This window comes from Podarcis erhardii (assembly GCF_964252035.2).
Source record: "Podarcis erhardii genome assembly, chromosome: 7".
NCBI lineage: Eukaryota > Metazoa > Chordata > Lepidosauria > Squamata > Lacertidae > Podarcis > Podarcis erhardii.
The window spans coordinates 30,863,441-30,883,390 of NC_138511.1; the positions used below are offsets into that span (position 1 = coordinate 30,863,441).

At 39.9% G+C, this 19,950-nt stretch overlaps 1 protein-coding gene across 1 annotated transcript in view; it reads left to right on the forward strand.

The window, feature by feature from the left end:
* CEP89 (centrosomal protein 89) overlaps positions 1-19,950 on the forward strand; it is a 53,896-nt gene that overhangs the window by 5,861 nt on the left and 28,085 nt on the right. Inside the window, exons 5-17 of the mRNA XM_081871532.1 lie at positions 2,122-2,215; positions 3,192-3,220; positions 3,741-3,795; positions 5,358-5,567; positions 7,421-7,563; positions 8,256-8,306; positions 11,288-11,371; positions 12,298-12,405; positions 13,543-13,654; positions 14,310-14,490; positions 16,149-16,310; positions 17,068-17,209; positions 19,377-19,466. Of these exons, the coding sequence (XP_081727658.1) occupies positions 2,122-2,215; positions 3,192-3,220; positions 3,741-3,795; positions 5,358-5,567; positions 7,421-7,563; positions 8,256-8,306; positions 11,288-11,371; positions 12,298-12,405; positions 13,543-13,654; positions 14,310-14,490; positions 16,149-16,310; positions 17,068-17,209; positions 19,377-19,466 (1,461 nt within the window). The remainder of the gene's footprint in view (positions 1-2,121; positions 2,216-3,191; positions 3,221-3,740; positions 3,796-5,357; positions 5,568-7,420; positions 7,564-8,255; positions 8,307-11,287; positions 11,372-12,297; positions 12,406-13,542; positions 13,655-14,309; positions 14,491-16,148; positions 16,311-17,067; positions 17,210-19,376; positions 19,467-19,950) is intronic.

A 19,950-nucleotide genomic window follows, 5' to 3' on the forward strand; every position in this document is an offset into this window, starting at 1 on the left:
ACTGTGCATCATACTTGGTATTCAAACTCCAGGAAGCTGTTCACTTTTGCAGCCAGACCGGCTGAAATATCTGCTCAGCACTCATTGTTTTACTTGGTTGTAAAAGCTATTTTTGAAACTAGTCTGGCAAGACCATTTCTACAAAATAATGAAAGCTGTGATGCCACAGTAAGGAGACAGGCGCTATGGTTCATAAAACAATATCAATAAAAGTCTCTGCCTCAGATTCCCATTGATTCCCCCCCCCCCTTTGTGGTGTCAATTTGTATTGCTTGCATCTGAGCGAGCAAACCGCTTAACAGTCTATCGTTCCAGCAGGTTAGAGTGTTGTACCAAATGAAATTAAAAATTTAATGGATGGAAAAGCATTGGTGTGGAAAGAAAAAAGGGTGGGGAGGGGGAACTTTCAAGAAAACAGTGTTTGTGTAAGGAGGCAGAAAATGTCCTTAGGTGAGGCAGAGAAATGCAGAAAGGGCAACAGTTTTGAAATCTTTCACTGCACATTAGTCCCACAGCAATAAATAAGAAGACTTTGAGATAAAGTTCAGGAGTGCACACTAAAGGATGAGTGACATGTTCAGAAAAAGATTGTGACTCAACCCTTCTGACTCTCTCCCACTTCAAAGTGCAGATGGCAACTAGATGCTTCCCTGAATGCAGAAAGCTAACAGGGCAGAGCAGAAGGTTCTAGGATAGCCTTATCTCTGGCAGGGTGGCTCCCTATGCACATAGAGATTTTGATATGAAGTAGTGTCCCCCACCCTGCATTCTGAAGTGATATAATTCGGCTCAGCAAGGCTGGGTGTCATACTGTTTCCTGCTACAATTTCCCATGCTTTATTTATATGAAATGGATAAGTGCTTCCTTTGGCCTGGGTCAGTGGATTAATCAGATTAACTAAAAAGGGTCACCTAGTTAAAATGAGCAGCATACTGACACATATTTTTATGACAAGTACTTGTTAAGAACTGCAGGTGGCATCTTAGGAGAGGCTTTCCTCCTTTTTCATGGGGAAGGCAGTGGGACTTGTCAAATGAGGCCCGCTGTGGAACATGATTTCAACAGCAGTTGCCCTGCATCTCCCTGGATTGCATTTCAGGTGACAAACAGGTTCTCCTTCATTAGTGAGGCACATGTGTTTTGATAGTCGGGGGTTCTGCACCAAGGGCAGAAGACAGATTAGTGGAGATTAGCCAGAGTTGAGATTAGGTTTCATTGATACTAGGTACAGCTTCCCATTTATTAGAAAACATGCTGTGAGAAAGATTGTTTTTAGGTAGATAGATTTAGACAAAGTACCATTTCTTCAAAATGATTACCGTATCTGCAAGTTTACATAGATTACATCAGTTAGTAAAAATAAACAACTCGGATTGCTTTAACCACATGACATACTTAATGTGGTCTTGGTGTCTGTTTTGTCCTAACATGAGCCAGAGACAGAAGCCATGCTAGGCAATGCAGCCCGTGTGCAACTTTGCTGGTGGCATTACTTATTAAAAAGAGCCCTTCCATGACTTTTATATGCTCTGACTGTGCCAAAAGCAAAAATAACCCCATAACACTAGCTGAAAAAATACGAATAACTTCTTTGCAGACCTAAACTGCAAGCCCTCCCTCCCAGCTGCTTGAAGCCTCAAACTTCGGAAAGCAGTGGTAACCTTGAAAATTTATTGTGTACAGTTGTAAAATGCATACACAACTTTTTGCATACTGTACTTGCAAGTAACATGAATCTCCCCTTCTAATGAGGCATTTCCCTCTTCGGTCTTCTTATTGGCAATGTTCTTGTAGAGAAAGGATATTCAACTGTAGACTTTGCAACATCAAAGCCTTATTACCTCTCAGCCGCTCCCAGAGGACTGGATAAAATCTGGCTGCAGGCTGCTTCGAGCCAATGGGTCAGGGGTCCCCACTTCACTAGGGAAAGCATCCTGGTCCTTCCAGATGGTGGTAGTTTCAGGCAACGCTAGACTGTCCCCATGTGAGTGAAAAAGAAAAGTAGCTGGTGAGGGTTGATAGTAATTTCAGTGAGTAGAATATGTTCATGTAGCAAAGATGCAGGTTGTGCATAAGATGGACTGTGGATTTATAAATTGTATTGCAATATTTTTACTTAGGAAAATCCCCCAGTATCTTCTAGTGTTGATGGTGAAGATGATTCTTTTCTCTGTGAACCTACTTGCCTCATTCGTCCAAATGTTCAGGTGGAAGGTAATGTCACTTTTCTGCTTTGAGATGAAATGATGGGAAACGTCACTTCAAAAAAATATTATCATGGTAGTTCATGTTCCAAAAGCATTACTGAACAAGTGCGATTTGCATCAAAATGCTGTAGCATTTCCCCACATGTATGAGGAGTGGGCCTGTTCAGGGTACCATCCAACTCAGAAGAGGAGCCTTGTACTGTTCAGGACTCTGGTTGGATGGAGTGAAGAGAGTTTCAGGAGCCAGAAAGGGATAAAGGACACCTTCTTAAATATTCTCCCTCTGCCTTGCTCCCAGGTTTCTCTTACTGTGCTTTATAACTCTAATGGGCTACTAACCCCAAACCTGCACATTTTGTAGCTCTGTAATGGCAACACACCCACCACAGGACAAAAACAGGGAAACCCAGTGCTGTTTCCTTTCCACTTCCTCTGAAACATCCCTGCATATAGTATATGAAGGGACTTTTAAAATCCCAGGGGTCATCTCCTGAACCCTAATACCATCTCGCCTCCAGGATCCTTACTGTAAGCCATAAAGTCAATTCCCTCTCTTCCTCTACACTCCATTTTCCTCCCCCTGCAATAGATTCCCTCTCATTCCATATTTTGGCTGCTTTCAACTCTTACTTTAATACCTCTGTATCCAAGGGGCATAATCATATTACACCATGAATTGCCTCTTCTCCAGCCCTCTTGAAAAGAGAAGTGGAGCCCTTGGTTGGTTTCTAACTTAACAAGTAGAATGATGGATGAGGCATACAAAAGGTCTCGCATCTCTCAGCCAAACAGTAATATGATGAAAAAGGATGGTTGTACTTCTGTAACCCCAGAAAATCTTTAATAAAAAACAATTTAGAAAAGAGGGAAATGGTAGAATCTTGTGATTCAGTGATGAGAATTTTAAAAAATCTGATCAACTGTAGTTCTCCTTTTCTGTTTTGAACTTCTTCATATTTATTACCTTCTGTCTTGTATTACAGAAATTGAACCCTCTGGAGTGAGTTTTCAGGTAGGATTCATATCAAGATGCTTAAGTGCATTTAAGGATCTTTCTGCCTTGTCTATTTCTTTTCCTCCTACCTTCTTCCAGGAAGCTTGGGGCAGCATACCTGGCTCTACCTCCCTCACAACCACACTGCAGTTTAGGTCAGCCTGGGGGTTGGTCACTGAATTTGAATCATTTGAATCTGGGCATTTGCAGTCCTACCCTGACAATATGGATGCAATTCACTTTGGCAGGAAATATCCAGAAAGCGACAAAGAATGATAAGTTTAAAGAAGTTTTAAAGAACAACTCTTGCATAACAATTTACAAGCCAAGGTTATCTTTCTTCTTTCCAAATGCTGTCTGTTACTTGTAATTTTCTTCCGCTGCTGTTTAATAAAATTGAAATTGTAACTGCAGGAAATTGGTTTTTAAATGTTTAGTATATTTTCTATTCTTTCTGCAGTCATTGTGGTTTTTATTTAAAAAAGAACAGAAGGGTTCTAACAGGAAATGAGATCAAATTATTTTGTTTCCCTGCTAGGTAGAAAAAAGCATAACTGAAAATACAGTGAATGAAAAGCCTCCACTGACTCCAGGTATTTAACTCTGGGTTATTGTTGTTTTAGGTTGGTATAAATGGGTTGTGTTGGATTCTCTATAAGCTGCGAGGAGGAGTTTGGAGCTTTTGATGCTATCACTTGATCCCAGACAAACCATAGTTTATGAAGCTCGCTTGTTTTCACTAACTGGTTAAGATTAACCATTGTTTGTCTGGGTTAGGACATAATGCTAAAACTGGTTAATCTGAAGAGGAAGCTTCCAAGCTCCTCGTGGCTGTGCCATGAAAGTGGGGGAGATTGTGTGCCAAAGGCAATTTGTGGCTTATCCTTTTAACACTAAACCATTAATATTATGTTCAAACTTCTACTATATATTTCCATAGCAAAGGATAACACCTTGCTTCATGTGAAATTCTCATGTCTTATTTTCCAGCAGGAATCATGATAGTTCTAAATTTAGAAAAGAATTAATTTTTCTTTCATGGCATGTTTTCTGATAACTGAAGAGCTTGATTTTATAGAAAGCAAATCTCCACTTTGGGCTTTTCCTGCTGACAAAAACCTCTGATTCTTCATGCTAACCCACTGTGTAATATCCCATCAAATTACAGTGGTACCTCAGGTTACATACGCTTCAGGTTACAGACTCCGCTAACCCAGAAATAGTGTTTCAGGTTAAGAACTTTGCTTCAGGGTGAGAACAGAAATCATGCTCCGGCGGCACGGCGGCAGCAGGAGGCCCCATTAGCTGAAGTGGTGCTTCAGGCTAAGAACAGTTTCAGGTTAAGAACGGACCTCCAGAACGAATTAAGTACTTAACCCGAGGTACCACTGTACAGGGTATGCTTTGGTGGGATGGGGGGAAGTAGTAGTTCTGCAGAAGGGCCAACCTCTTTGTGACCTTAAAATATCAGAGGAGGTGCAGGATTGTGGCTGACTTAAGTTTTTTTAAAAAGTTAATTTAATAAACATGGCTTTTCCCTGGGAAAACAATTCTACAACAATTAATGATTTGTTAGCCTTCAGTTCACTGGACTAAAGGTTTCAAAAATATTAATGTATTTTCTTAAGTTTGTGCTGTACTTTTGAAACATGTACCTGTCCCAAACTCAAAATCACCTTCAGACTTGCTTTTTTTTTTGGTATCTCCACTGATGAGGGTAAGGCAGATGATGCTTCAGTTGTAGAATGCCCTCAGCTGTCACCTTTGTTGTAGGCTTTCCAGTTTCAAAAACATGCTTGAGTGCTTCTTAGACCTTGGTCTCTACTAGTTAGTTCTGATGTTGTTTTCACTTGTGTCTGGTTTTATGTTCAAGTTGTATAGTTTATTGGAGTGTTTTATTTTTAAATTACACTGTTCAGAGTAAACACAGCTACCTATTTGGGATTTTTTTCTCCTGCAGTTGTAAGCAAAATGGAAGCTGAAATGTTTAGGATAATAATGATCTGGGGAGATTTGTAAATCATCATTCACTTTGAAATGAATGGCTCTTATTTCCATGGTGCCTCCTTCTGTATAAATGAGTTTAGGACTGCAGCCTGTGGTTGAGTGGCTTAGGTTTTTGTGTGTGACTAATGAGTATTCTTTTCCATTTAAGTCTGCAGAATGCAGGGACCAATGGCCCTCCCTAGAGAAAAATTCCAGAAACTGAAAGAAGAAAATTGGCATTTGAACAATGCAAATCAGGCCCTGCTTTCCGAACTTGAGGCAACAAAGCAGCAAATGAAGAAGCTCCAGTTAGAAATTAAGAAACTAGAAAAAGAAAATAGAAGATTTAAAGAAACCTCACCAAATTCACGCAGCGAAGGTAGGAGTGACTTTGTTGTTTGTATGTGTTTAGGAGAATAATGTTGTACTTCTCATTTTTCATCTCCTGGAATAGTCTTGAACTATTCCCTCTGCATTTGTTGTTATTTAATGTATCCCAACACAAAATTGAAATAACTTTTGAAGGCTGACAACATACAATTTACTTGATTTTCAGATAGTATATTATTTAAGTAATTATTGAAGTTTAAAATGAAGTATATGATATCACAGTATCAAAGTACAGTGGTACCTTGGTTGTCGAACTTAATCCATTCCAGGAGTCCGTTCGACTCCTGGAACTGCTTGAAAACCAAGGCGTGGCTTCCGATTGGCTGCAGGAGCTTCTTGCACTCAATCAAAAGCTGCGGAAGCTGCACCAGACGTTCGGCTTCCAAAGAACGTTCGAAAACAGGAACACTTACTTCTGGGTTTTTGATGTTCAGGAGCCAAAACGTACAACTACCAAGGCGTTCAAGGACCAAGGTACAACTGTATTGGAGAAAGCATTTAATCCTCAGTCATGTAAAAATGTCTAGTTCAGTACTGACTACTTGAATGCACAAGTTACAAAAGTTTAAGCTAGCAGGCTTTTTTTTTTACCTAGGGATCCATAACCTGATTAACGGGAAAGTTATAAAATTTGTCCTAAAGTGTCTAGTCCTGCACATGTATATTCAGCTGTACACATGTATATTATATATACATGCAAGATTTCGAGCATAGGCTGGAAGGGCCTTGTTCTTGCCTTGTGGAATTTAACCACCAGGCAGCTCCTCTGTTCTTTCTGGCTTCACAGTGCATGCTGAACATCTCATGTGCCTGCTGTGGGTGGGTGGGGTGGACTTTCTTTTCATCCCGCAGCAAGAGCCCTCAGCTGGATCCCTTCCCTGTAGATTTCGCTGAAAGTGTTCTTGATATTCAGATGAACACAGATCTGACCTGTGAAGCAAGTCTTTGCAGGACAGCACCCTTGGAAGCATATGATGAAAGATCAATGAAGTTTATTTGGGTTGGCATTGATCCTATTCTATGCTAAAGCAAGATATGAAGGAAACATCCTTGTAAAAATAGAAACATAGCCATCAAGTGGTATTTATAATGGATGGCTTTGTACTGTGTTCCATTTGCTGCTGAGGTTTAGAACAACAAGCCCACAACTTAGGTTCAGGAGATTGCACCTAAAGACAGAATTGTGTATTGTCAAAATCCATTGGGTTCAGTGGTGGGTGGGATTAACAAAGTCATTTTCCCTAGAAACTTGCTCCCTTTTCACCCCCCTTTTATTTTATTTTTTTTGACACATTTAAAGCTGAAAGGTTGTTTTTAAAAAACAATCAAAACATAGTCTTTTAAAGGTGTGTGTGCATGTTTCTATTAAATTTATTAGGCTTGTAGGAGTCTGCATCAAACGTAGCAAACTGCATTATACCAACAAAGGCTCCTTGGCCATCTCACCAAACATTGTCCACTCTCACTGGCAGAGGGTCTCCAAGGTCTTGAATAGAGGTCTTGGCTTCCACATCAAATCCACAATTGATCTGGGGAACGTCTGCAGTCAAAGTATGCTTTATAATTACAGAATCTTGTGCAATTATAACACCTTTAGAAACTATAGCATCCAGAATTCCTATTTCACTTAGGAGATGTTTGCAGTGCTTTTTTTTCTAGAAAAATAGGTGCCGGTACTCACCAGGAAGTTGTTACAGTAAGTGCCAAACAACAACAAAAAAAGGTGTCGGTACTGTGTACCCTTGAGTACCCTCTGAAAAAAAGCACTGGATGTTTGGATAATCAGCAGGATTTTCTATAATTGCAATGCACTTTAATGTTTTACAATTTTCTGTTATGCAGAGGAACTTGCAGAATTGATTTTATTAAGACAACAGGCCCAGGAACTAGTGGATGAAAATGACAGTCTGAAAATGACTGTTCATCGTCTAAATGCAGAATTGAGTCGCTACCAGGCTAAATACAGACCAATTTCACCAAATGAGGTAATGTTTTCTATTAAGCTTCTTAGGAAGAAAAGAATAGCACTGTTCCAACATTGGTGACTGTGAGCTTTTCCTCATTTGTTACAGTTACAATATAAGCATCTTTACCAGCGAGTGTCCCAGTTGTGCTAAACCATAGTACAGTGGTACCTTGGGTTAAGTACTTAACTCGTTCTGGAGGTTCATTCTTAACCTGAAGCACCACTTTAGCTAATGGGGCTTCCTGCTGCTGCCGTGCAGCCGGAGCACGATTCTTATCCTGAAGCATAGTTCTTAACCTGAAGCACTATTTCTGGGTTAGCGGAGTGTGTAACTTGAAGCGTATGTAAGCTGAAGCGTATGTAACCCGAGGTACCACTGTATAGCATGAGGAGAATTAGCCTAGGTGGGACTTGCACTTGTGCACTTCCTGCTTCTGAGCACAACGTGAGGTGAAGTTCAGAACTTTTCACTTCCATATTTGATTAACCATAATTTGCCATGTCAATGCCACCTGACAAAGTGGCTTGTTGCAACTATTGGTGGGTTTTTTAACAAGTAAATGTCAAACTGTTTTGGAAGCACCATGTTCAATTTTTGCATCCAGTTTTCAGGATGAATAAAAATAAATATTTTTCTTTTAAAAAAAACCTGTGATGCAAAATGTTACAGATCCGAATATTAATGTGTAACTTACGTTTTTCTTATTTTAGAGTCTCAAAATTGGAAGCCTGCCAATGAAAAAACCAATACCCCCATGGCTGGTATGTAGCAAACCACTATTTCTTACTTTCAGTAGTTTAGTGCTAGATACTTCTAACGTGTGTAGAACAATTTTATTTCTTCTTTCCTTGGTGACATGAGAACAATCTATAGTTGTAATATGACTGCAGTTCCCAGACACCTTATTTCACTTTTATGTTCCTTTGAATAAAAACTGATGGTACTCAGTGAGTTAGAATAAGTCTAGTCATGTCTACTTAGAAGTAAGCCTGTTGAATTCATCAGGACTTACTTCCAGGTAAGTGGGATTAGGATGGCACCTTATTCTATTCGAATAGTCAGCATTAAGCATCAGGTCATCAGTGTTTATTAGAGGAATTTTTGATGGCTGTTTGAAGGTGATGTTACTTACTTATTTATTACATTTTTGTCATCTCCTGCCCCTTTTCCAAAGGAGGCCCTTGGAAGAGTCCAGATCATCACCATCAATATTATATTTATTTATATTTACACATATTAAAAAACACAGATAAAATACAAAAAGCTAAAAAATATTTTTAAAATGTAAATTAAAATAAAATTAAAAATATAAAGGAATTTAATGCTATTAAGGTTTTTTTTATATTGTTTTGATTCTTTTGAAATAGAGATGATAAAAACAGCACAGCACTATTAAAAACCTTTTCCTTAAAAAAACAGCAACCCGAGTCTTTTCCCAAAGGCCTGCTGGAATAAGACAGTCTTCATTTCTTTTTCCAGTTGAGACTGGGGTGCGGGGAGCTGGATTGAAGTAGTTGGCCTGGTTGCTTAATTATTTTCATCTTGCTTCTGCTTGCAAGAATCCTAGCTCAGTTGCTATGTGCCAGGATCATGTTGTAATCCTGTGAAAGTATCTGCACAGGGGCCTCGGAGTGATCCGCTATCATAGGCTATAACAGCTGACAGCCTTCCCTGGAAACAATATAAAATTAAATGATCTGATCTCCCCTCTCCTTTTACCCACATTGGAGGGGAGTGTCCTCCTAGGAGTTGCTCCTCCCACCCCCTCCATTAGGCAGGCTTTGCAAAAGAGCCTTGTGTGCTTCTCGCTATGAGGCCAGGAGGCCCTCCCACTTCTGTTTATGCTTTGCTCCAAGGATCCAGGCTGTGGTGAAGCTTTGGAGCAGGCTGGCTTCCCCACCATCCCTGGATTAGGTAGAGTCGAAAGGGAGCTGAAAGATATTTGGTTTTTATTGCAAAGAAGAAGCTGTGTTCGGATTGCCCCCCTCCATACTTTTTAACTAGTTCTGGCCCTGTGCCTTAGTAGCAGCCCTACACACATACATTTAGCAGCTGAAAGCTTTCCCCCAACTTCTCTCCATGCCATTATTATTATTATTATTATTATTATTATTATTATTATTATTATTACTATTATTTAGCTGTTACAGTTTTGTGGCTTTGACACACACTGTTGCAGGTATAACCAATGTTAAATGGATTTCTAGCCAGCTTTTCAGGGTGCATACCCTCCCAATAAAATAAAATGCTAAAATTCAAGATTTAAATTAACAGTAAAAGCAGTTAACAGAAATGTGGTTCTTCAATATAAGAATTATTCAATTATTGAATTGTTCAAAACAAGAAAATAATTCAGATGCAGATCAGATTTAAGAAGAATTTTCCTGAAGGCCAAGCAAAAGGGGGGCATACAAATTTCTTTGGAGAGGGCATTCCAGAGATATGGTAAAAAGAAATGTGTTTTCCTATGAAACTGTTTACATGGGCTGGAGTAGAGGGTGCCTGATTTTTTTCTATGCAGATGTGATCATATGTGTAGGAGGGTTTCCATGTGTAACATGGCCCTAAGCCAACATGTTGTCTCTCAGCAACCACAGGCTGTCACTCATAAAGCTCTCTGTTACTTGTCCTTCTGAGCACTGCAAAGTGCAACCCAAGACTGCAGCCATCTGCCACTCTCATTTTCCCTCAAAGCACCAGCAAATCATAGGCGACCTCCAAGTCCTCAGGTGTATTTAATGACTGGATGGTAGTTTTGGTGTCATCCTGTGTAAAAATCATGAAGAACCGGGGTTTTGTGCCTTGGTGGCAGAATATTTCTGCGTCTGCTGTGGCTTTTAGTGTGCACTCTATAGATATCAGTATAAGCTGTAACTTGGCGGTTGTTAGGGCAGGCATGTCCAAATCCCAAGAGACTGCGATCTACTCCCACTATAAAAAAACTGGCAGTGATCTACCTATTGGATTGATCAAAGTTGTTGACCTTTTTGGGGGGAGAGAGACCCAAAGTTGTTGAGCTTCTTTATTGGGGGGGGGGCGGGAATCGATCAGGAGCACGCGATCAACCAGTTGGACATGCCTGGTTTAGAGGAATACTGTGGAAAAATAATGAGAATGTATGCAATCCATTATGGGGAAATAGTTTAACCACTGTGTGCAAATGGTTGAAAAAAGTACATTAAAAAGGAGGCAGGGAGATACAATCTGTGTGCAAAAATGTGACAGAATTATTGAACTTAAAAGATTCACTATTTCAGACAGGAATTATGTTCTGCAGGGATATTTAAGTAAATACTACTGATAATTGAATTTTAAAAGTTTGTGGCCATAACTTGCTTTGCTTTGTGGTGGCTTGTTTTAAAATAGGATTCTAAATGAATTTCTTAGCAATGTCTTTAACAAGCCAACAGATGGATGCTTCAGTACTTTGTGTAACTGGCAACGGGTGACCGTTTCACCTCTGTTTATTTGCAGCTAGCCTTTTCCAGCTGACGCAAAATTATTTTCCACCCCCTCTATACTTCCTCCTGTTATTATCTGCTTATTATTTAGCCTTTAGTTAATGTAGTATTGGGGGCAGGGGGGAGAGAGAGATTGTTAACCTTTTCTTCTGTCTATCTTGATTTACCCACTGGATTTACCCAGGCAGTAGCTGATCAAAGAGTCATTACATGGATATTTTTGAATTATATAGTTTTGAGATGCATTTCAGTGAATTGAAATGACTTTTCTTTCTCTTTAGCTGGATATGAAATATTTATCTCCCCTTCTATTGGCATATGAAGACAGAATGAAGGAAAAGGAAGACCTGATTCTTGCGCATGAGGCAAGCTGGCAAATTAATTTCTTTACAGATTGTTTAAGCTGTATAGAACATCAAGAGAAATATGCTTCTATAATGCTGTGCATGTCATTTAACTGTAAAGAGTACTCAGCGATACTTTGGAATGTACACCCTCAGGGTACATAATGGAATCTCCCTTCTAGTAAGACTCCCTGTCCTCTATCTCCTTGGACTCCATGGGTTGCCCACATAGCAGACCTTGTGCCCACAAGCAGAAGATGGGGACGTAAACATGTGCCTGGACTGAATCGCTTCAGCCTGCAGATGGGAGCTCACATCCCATGATGGAATGCTTTCTGCTGAAGCAGTACAAAGCTATAATGTCACAAAAAAGACTAGGCGAGAACCCTTCTCCTAGACAATCTGCTATTTATGTGGAAGGAAGTTTGTTTTCTCTGGTGGAGCATTATATCGTATGAGCTTCCACAGGTTTACACATCACTTGCTGTTTGGGAGCAATAGACCTTAGTAAGTTGAGCCTTTGATATATGGGGCCTGTTCCTTAACCTCTGCTAAAGGCCTCTTCACTTGTTACGTTTTAGGTGTGTTATATTTTAGGTGTACACCTGAGGTTTCTCAAATGTACATTTAAAAATGTCAATGTGCCAGTCAAGTTTATGCCCATCTGAAAGTTGGGATTGTTTGTAGGTTACTGGCAGGCACACTGACTGGGAAACACACATTTGTGACTGTAAAATGTAGATGTTTCTTAAGTCAGAGCAACTGGTGTGAATTTGTATCTCTACAAATCCCTATCATGAGTATTTTGATCAGCTGTTTGATAACTTGCATGAACAAATAATAGATAATTAGCACGTGCAAATATTATTGAGAGGGAAAACATGAAATAACATGAAGGTAAAACAGGTCGTGAATATTTTGTATGTTCTTTACTGCTCCTCTTTCAGGAGGACATGAAGATCTTTAAAGAACGAGTTGAAGAGGTAGTGAAGGAAAATGAACAGTTACACCAGCAACTAAGTAAAAATAGTACTGTGACCACCAAAGAATGGCAAGTGTGTTGTCTCTGAAACTATTGTGTTATTCTTTTGTAAAAAAAATTACTTATGATAGGCTTGAATTATAGTAAAAAAAAATACTTATGATAAACTTGTTGTGGAAGAGGAGATTATTGGTTTGTTTTTGTTCTTATTTTTATTATGTATTTTGTGTTCATTTTAATCTGTTCTCCGTACTTTATAAGGTTTTTTTGCTATGTTGGTCCTTTCCTCTTTCATACATCATTTTATGCATTATTTTTATTAGAGCATTTTATGCATTATTTTATTCTGCTTCACTTTTTGCTTGTTTTTCTTGACAAGGCAGCTTGTTTGATGTATAACAGTTTTAACTACTAGGTGGACGTGGGTGGCGCTGTGGGTTAAACCACAGAGCCTAGGATTTGCTGATCAGAAGCTCGGCAGTTCGAATGCCCGCGACGGGGTAAGCTCCCGTTGCTCGGTCCCTGCTCCTGCCAAACTAGCAGTTCGAAAGCACGTCAAAGTGCAAGTAGATAAATAGGTACCGCTCCGGCAAGAAGGTAAACGGTGTTTCCGTGCGCAGCTCTGGTTCGCCAGAAGCAGCTTAGTCATGCTGGCCACATGACCCGGAAGCTGTACACCGGCTCCCTCGGCCAATAAAGCGAGATGAGCGCCGCAACCCCAGAGTCGGTCACGACTGGACCTAATGGTCAGGAGTCCCTTTACCTTTACCTATAGTAATATAATAGCAATATAATTATAAATTTTAAGCAAAATACACATTTTTTAAAAGATAACTTTCCATGTGTATTTTCAAATAGTTTTTACAAGCATAAACTTTTTCCTTCAGAAGAACACTATTATCTCTGAGTAGTTATCTCTCATCAATCCAATGCATGACATGTATATGTGTGTACTAACTCTATAGCAGAAGACAAACTTCATGAATATGAAACAGGAAGCTCCACACTTTACTCAGCAAACACAGTTGCTGGTGCTGGTGTTACAAACACAAAGTGAGAGTGATGTAGGCTCATTTTTGGATGTCTATGTAGGACATCCATGGGAAGCCCTGGCCTAACAGACCATGTGTGTTTATTTTTCTAGTTATTCAAACTTTTGCAAAAGTTTGAATGGCATTTCACTTTCAAGTTGATCATTATTTACAGGCAGTGTCTGCAAAGCCAGGCCAAGCTAGTATTAGAAGAAAATACAGTATTGATGGAACAGCTTAAAATACAACAAGCAAAAGCAAAAGACAACCTCAGCCAACATGTACAAGAAGGTAAAATACCTTGAGAACTGTTTTTGGCTACTATGTTAATCCGAGATGTTTGCTTATTGAGAATGGGCAGAAGTGTAAGCTAGCATTAGCACCAAATAAAGCACTTCATAAGCCTTTTTAGAATGATAATGTTACTAATCAGTAACTATCATAGAACCTGAGCTGGAGCATTTGTTACAGTCGGTAATATTACAATGCTTAACTATTAATTACTTAACTTTTTATTCTTTTTAGTCTCAGATGTGGTAAAATGATAGCTGGTCACTGGTCACAGCATCAGAGTACATTACATGGCATCAAACTTAGATTTGTATTAATTTACAGAGGATTTACAGAGGATTGTCATTAAAAGGAATTTGGTCACAGGAACTAGCCCTTCAGAGAGTTATGTAGTCTGTTGGAGACTTTAGTGCTTCAGTGAGCTTTCCATTTGACACATCTTTCATATGCTTAACTAATCTCCATTGACATTCAGAACTTGTGAAAAGTACCATTTATAACTAATTATAATACTTCAGATTAACTCACTGAACCAAGCTGAGAAGGCTTCATGATGAACTAAAAATGTCAGAAGTGAATAACTGTATACACTCTGTTCTCATTTCCTAAGGCAGCTTCTGACTTTACCTCAAATGTTTTGTTTTCTCTTTTGAAGCTTCTAAATTAACAAAACAGCTGATGACTTTGGAAGCCAAGAGACAGAGCCAAGAAGAGGAGTTGAGCGAGTGTCAGAAGCAGCTGGAAGAACTGCGCTCCGCCTACAAACAGCTGAAAGCCAGTGTGGGAGATCACATCACAGTGGAGGAGCATGTGGCTTTGGTCAATAAATTCAAAAGGTAGGGAGTCTGATAAGTGCAAATATCAGAGGAAACACCTCTTGGAGGATTCCATGCATGGTTGTAGCTATTTATATTTACTTGCTTTTGCTTTTCCAATTTATTTGTGCCAGTTTTAAGTTTATTTGTAGTCAGTTGATACAACTTGAGGCACAATGTAACGAAGGTTGAAGTTAAAGACACTTTTTACTAGCTTCAGACTCTGATCAAACCTGGAATAACTGGGTTAGCCTCAGCTATGGTGAACGTCCTTCAGCCTCAAGTCAGGAACATAGAGAGCTGCCTTTATACTGGGTAAGCTGGTCCATCTTCCCCAGTATTGTTTGCTGTACTTTGGCTAGCAGCTAATTTCCAAGGTTTCTTTCCCAGCCCCACCTGCCGATGTCTGGGGCTGATTCTGGAACCTTTTGTATCTAAAGAATGTGCTCTACTACTGCACTGGTGTGATGTCATATGGCATAGCTGCCACTGTGCCATACACTGCAATTCCCCTGCCCACCTGCCACTGAACTGTGGTCCTTCCCCTTGTCAGGAAGGGTGAGCTCACCATGGGAAGGGAGGAACATTGTAGTCCCTCCTGCTTTTTTAAAAAGTCATTAGGAGAGTTGCCATGTCACATCTACATTTGAAAATAGTGGTGCAAGCACATAATGCCACTAAGTTTTTTAGATCAATATGTCGTTCATCTTCCGTTTGCTTTAGAACAAGGCATTGGTGGAAATGCTGTCCAGTTGCAAGGAGAGGGGAGGAATTCATGTGTTGGTGTTATGTTTCCATATACTTTGCCTTTGGTCCCAATCCTAGTGTGTGGCCACCATTTCATCTGTACTGTGACTCCTTTGCCCTGTATGCATTCACAGTACTTTTTAAAATGAGCACACTACAACTGTAAATGTGATGCCCCCCTTAAGCATGAAGAAGTGGCCATGTTGGTATTGTGGTCAAGCAGCAGAAATTGCTGGGTGTATGTCTCAAATTACAGCACAAGCCTAGGCATCTATGCTTAGGAGTAAGTCCCATTGAGTTAAATGGGGTTTGCTCCCAGGTAAGTAGGTATAGGATTGCAACCTCAATGCCAAACTGGATATGAAGTTAAATGTTCCTTTGCCTTTACTGTACAAGTTTTAAAGTATGTGAATAGCATCAGAGCATGGTAGTTTTCAGGATCATATAAAGTGTGGTAGGGAGACCTTACTCTTTCCATGCTAGGGTCCTGAGGAAATCCTTCTTGGAAGACGTTGTTTGTATTGGGAGGTTATCTCCCATAGATGCAGGAAAGAAAAGGGTTAAATTCCTGCCTTGACACTTGCTGCAATTTGATAATTTATCAGCCTTCGCTCCCCCTTTTGATGCATATTTACATTGATAAAAACTTGCTCTAAATGCAAATGTACATTTAACTTGGCATCTGCTTTGGTCCTTGATCTGACTGAATCCTGTCTGGGTTGTGGCCAAAGCTCAGTGTACAGTTAGTTCTTCATACCACATAAAGGTGGTTCTTTGGGGATGTTGTTCAGACTGGAACAGAATCTTTTCATTGAATAATTTTGTTGTAATTGCTGTTTTCCACTGATCTGTTAGTTCTCATTTTTCATTTCTAAAAAGGAAATAGTACTTTTATTTGATGCCTGGTTTTCATTATTGTTTTCTGTAGTCAGTTGCAAACAGGAAGAAAAGAGAGAGATTGAGTCAGAGCAGCTAATGGCGAAAATGACATCTCTGCAAGCAGAAAAAAAAGCCCTCCTTCTAGAGAAAAATGGACTAGCAGCTGAAAAGACAGTCCTCGAAGTTGAGCTGGAAAAGACACAGAAGACAAAGAGGTTTGCCTGTTTTCTTCTGTGCTCCTTTTGGTTAGTTTTTTTCCTCCTAAGCACAAGAACATTCAGTAGCCTGACTGCACAAAAAACAAATGGCTGGCCTGCATTGGACAGCAGAATATTGCTTTGTTTGTTTTTTAATTTAAATTTTTCAAAATGTGAAAAACAAGGAATAAGCTTTGTATAGATGAATGCAATGTTCCTTAAAATAAATCTCAGCTGTTGTTTTAAATAAGAAATAAGAGGGTTAGTCCTCATAATTGAGGTGGTTTGAAAACCACCATCAAACCCACCTGATTCAAACTTAAGGTTAAACCATAGTTTATTTTAAAACTGGTTTCGTGAGACTGAGCAGTGTGCTTTGAAGCTATTATTTCAAAGAATGGGCCTGAAGGAGCCAGACCCCCACAGTTATAGCCTAAATTGTCCTGGGCTAAAACTCATGAATTTGTTACACATGACTATTAGTTCAGTAGCTCTTTGAGCTAGATGCTCTGTGTGCAATCAAACACTAGCTCACAGAGTTACTGAAACAACAGTCATGTGTAATAATAATAATTCAGATTTTCTGCAAGTGGTATAACCTCATTTGTTAAATATCTAAAAATATAATTGGATGCATTTTAAGTGATTGCTTAAGCTGGTATATTTCAGTTGAAGTCATTGTGGGTGTGGAATTGCACCAGAGTTGAATCATAATATTAAGTGATCCTAAATTGCTTCCTAAAGACTCTTTCTACCTTACAAAAATAACTTGTAGACGATCACAGAAGAAAATAGGTCTTCTGAAGCAGCAGCTGGAAGAGGCAGTGGAAGAGGAGATGGCAGCACGCCGGATTCTAGCAGACCTGGTCAACTTGACAGAAAATATGACTCAAGAACGTAATCGTCTTTTAAACTTGGTAATTTTTTTTTTTAAAAAACCCCTTTGTCTATATGTGGCCCCTTCTGGTTAAATGAAATAACCATAAGGAATTCAAAACCTTGTTTATATCATGAATGGGACAGTGTTTGGAGCACTAAAGGCTGAAATACACAGGGCTATAACCTTATGCAGAGTTGAACCTGGGAGTAAGCACCATTCAACTTGGTGGCACTTATTCTTTGTATAAGTGTTTATTTTGGGGTTATCAGAGAATTGCAGCCGACTAATTTTGCATAGTATTTTCCTGAAATTGACAGGTGCCAAACTTGAGTGTCATTGGAGTGCAGACCACAGAGTGTTTAGTTTTAGGATGAAATCCTAATCCCAGCTTCTGCCTGGTGGAAGCTGGGAGTGGCAGGACCACTGCCACATTCACAGATCTACTGAACATGCCAGTCAGGGAGGGCAGGTGAGGCAGGCAGATGGCAGCGCTAGCCTGGAGCTGGTGCAGTGGTTGGGCCTAATACCCATCAATGATTGCAGAGAGACTGGCTCCAGATCCATTGGATCTCAGGCTGGCTCAGATAATACCCCAGCCTCAAATGCCCCATTTTGGATCTTATCACTGGCTGCTGCTGATTCCGGCAATGACACCTCTGCCTGCCAGCCTGTTCAGTGGCTGAAAGTGGGATCACTGCATAGGGGAGGCTGGCAGAGGCCATAAGGGCTGGGTGGAGGGACACATCTGCCCAATCCTGATTGACCCAGCACAGAAGGCATTTGGATTGCCCTGCCAATCAGGAAGGTGAAATGTCTTTACCGTAAAAGTTGCTGGTCTAGACTTGAATAACCACTTGACCTCCATTGATATGCCAAGAAAGATATGTAAACCACCTTGCTTCCCATAGCCATCGCCAAGGAAGTCAGAAAAGGTGTAAAACACACTTTAATGTCATAGGTGAACTGAGGCCTCATGAGCATTGGGGGGAGGGGAGGGGGCACACAAACATACAGTCATATAATTGAAATTAAGCTGATACTTCTGGCATGCATGCAGTAGTTCCATTTGCCTGCTTGGATCTAAATAATATTTTTTGTATCTATAGTGCCTACCACTAGGTGCTTTACAAACAGACCCTATGAACTCACAATTTTAGACTGAGAAATGTGTGTTTATTTAAAAATGCCTTTTAAAAAGATAATTGATGAGAAGCAAGGAGAGGAATGCAAACTGTAGCAATTGATGGTCCACCACCTGGTTTGGAAAAAATCATTTATATTTGAAACAATCCATTACATATTATCCCCTTCACCTATGGGTTCATGACAAGAGCGGTCAAGAAATTTGATGTTTCTGTGCCTCCTGTCCTGTTTTTCTCAGTTTTCCATTTTTATTATTTATTCATTTCATAGGTTTTATGTAAGGTTAAAATAGTACAGGAGACCTTTGTGCAAAATGCAGTCACAGATGTGGTTCGTTGGCATTTAGACTTCCCTCAGCATGATAAATAAATGATTCTTTTGAAACCAGTGAACTGAAGGTAGAATGTTTCCATTAATTCACTGAACAATAATGAGAGATCTGTAGGCAATAGCTCTTTTTGGTTGTTCAGATAATTACTGCGATTGAAATCTGTTGCTAAAGTGGTTGATTTTGGAAAACTGGTCAGCATTTCAGTGTGTGTGGTTTTTTCCAGAACTGATAAGTGTTCATTCTGTAATGCATTTTTCCTGCATGTGGCGTTCATATGATTTCTGTAGTTTCTACTAGTTAGTCTGGCACAAAACATTTTGAACATTTCTTTTAAGGCTCACATGCCTCCTGAACAGTGTTTTTCAGCTGGGGCAGTAGTAGGGAGGGGCCACAGTTATGTGGTAGAGCAGCTGCTTTGCCTGCCAATGATGACTGGCTCAATCCCAGCATCTTCAGCTGAAAGGCTCTCTGGTAGCAAGTGATGGGAAACATTTGAGGGGGGGCGGGGCTGTGAATGGGCATGGTTATTCTGGTGCTTGTTGCCAAACTGTTTTAATGTAATCCTTTTAATTATTTAATTATTTTATCTTGTGTTCACTTCCCTGGGATGCTATGGGATAAAGGGCAGTCCAGAAATGTAATTGATATATACATAAATATATCAGTAGAATACATTTCAGAACAGCAAAATCTTTTGCCAGCTCACCTTCCCCTCTCCTTTTTCCTCCAGACCAGTTGCTTGGAAAGACAGCAGGATGGTGTTCTCAACAAAATAGTAGAAGGAAACATGCGCCTAGGGATGTTAGAAGAGAAAGTGAAGGTGAGTAGAGTTTGCAGACAATATATCTATAGCACACTACAGTTCTTCTGTTATATATTGCAATTTTTTTTAGAACTGCAGTCACAGATAAGTGGCTTGGTTCAAAGTGCTGCAACAGCCGCTATTTCATTCAGTTTTGCTTCTAGCTAATGCATGCCATGGATTTCTGCAGTAACAGGATGTGCTGGGAAAATGTATCTGACCTACAAAGCTGTAAAATGCTGTTAGAATGGGGTTTGTTTCATTTTTGCTTTTACCGGGTGTTTTGTCCCTGATTCTTTAGCCTTTTTTGTAAAGTTCTGCAGTAAAGAGGGATGTGAAAAGGAGCTCCGCGTAGGGTATGTTGCAGGCAGGAGGCCACTAGAGCACAAACAACTCTGGCCAGTCTATCCTTGCCCCAGAATGGCAGTAGCTAACAAGCAGGCCTAAACTGGGCATAAGCACACTCCAGCCATGAGCCACTTGGGACTCAAATGACGGGCTG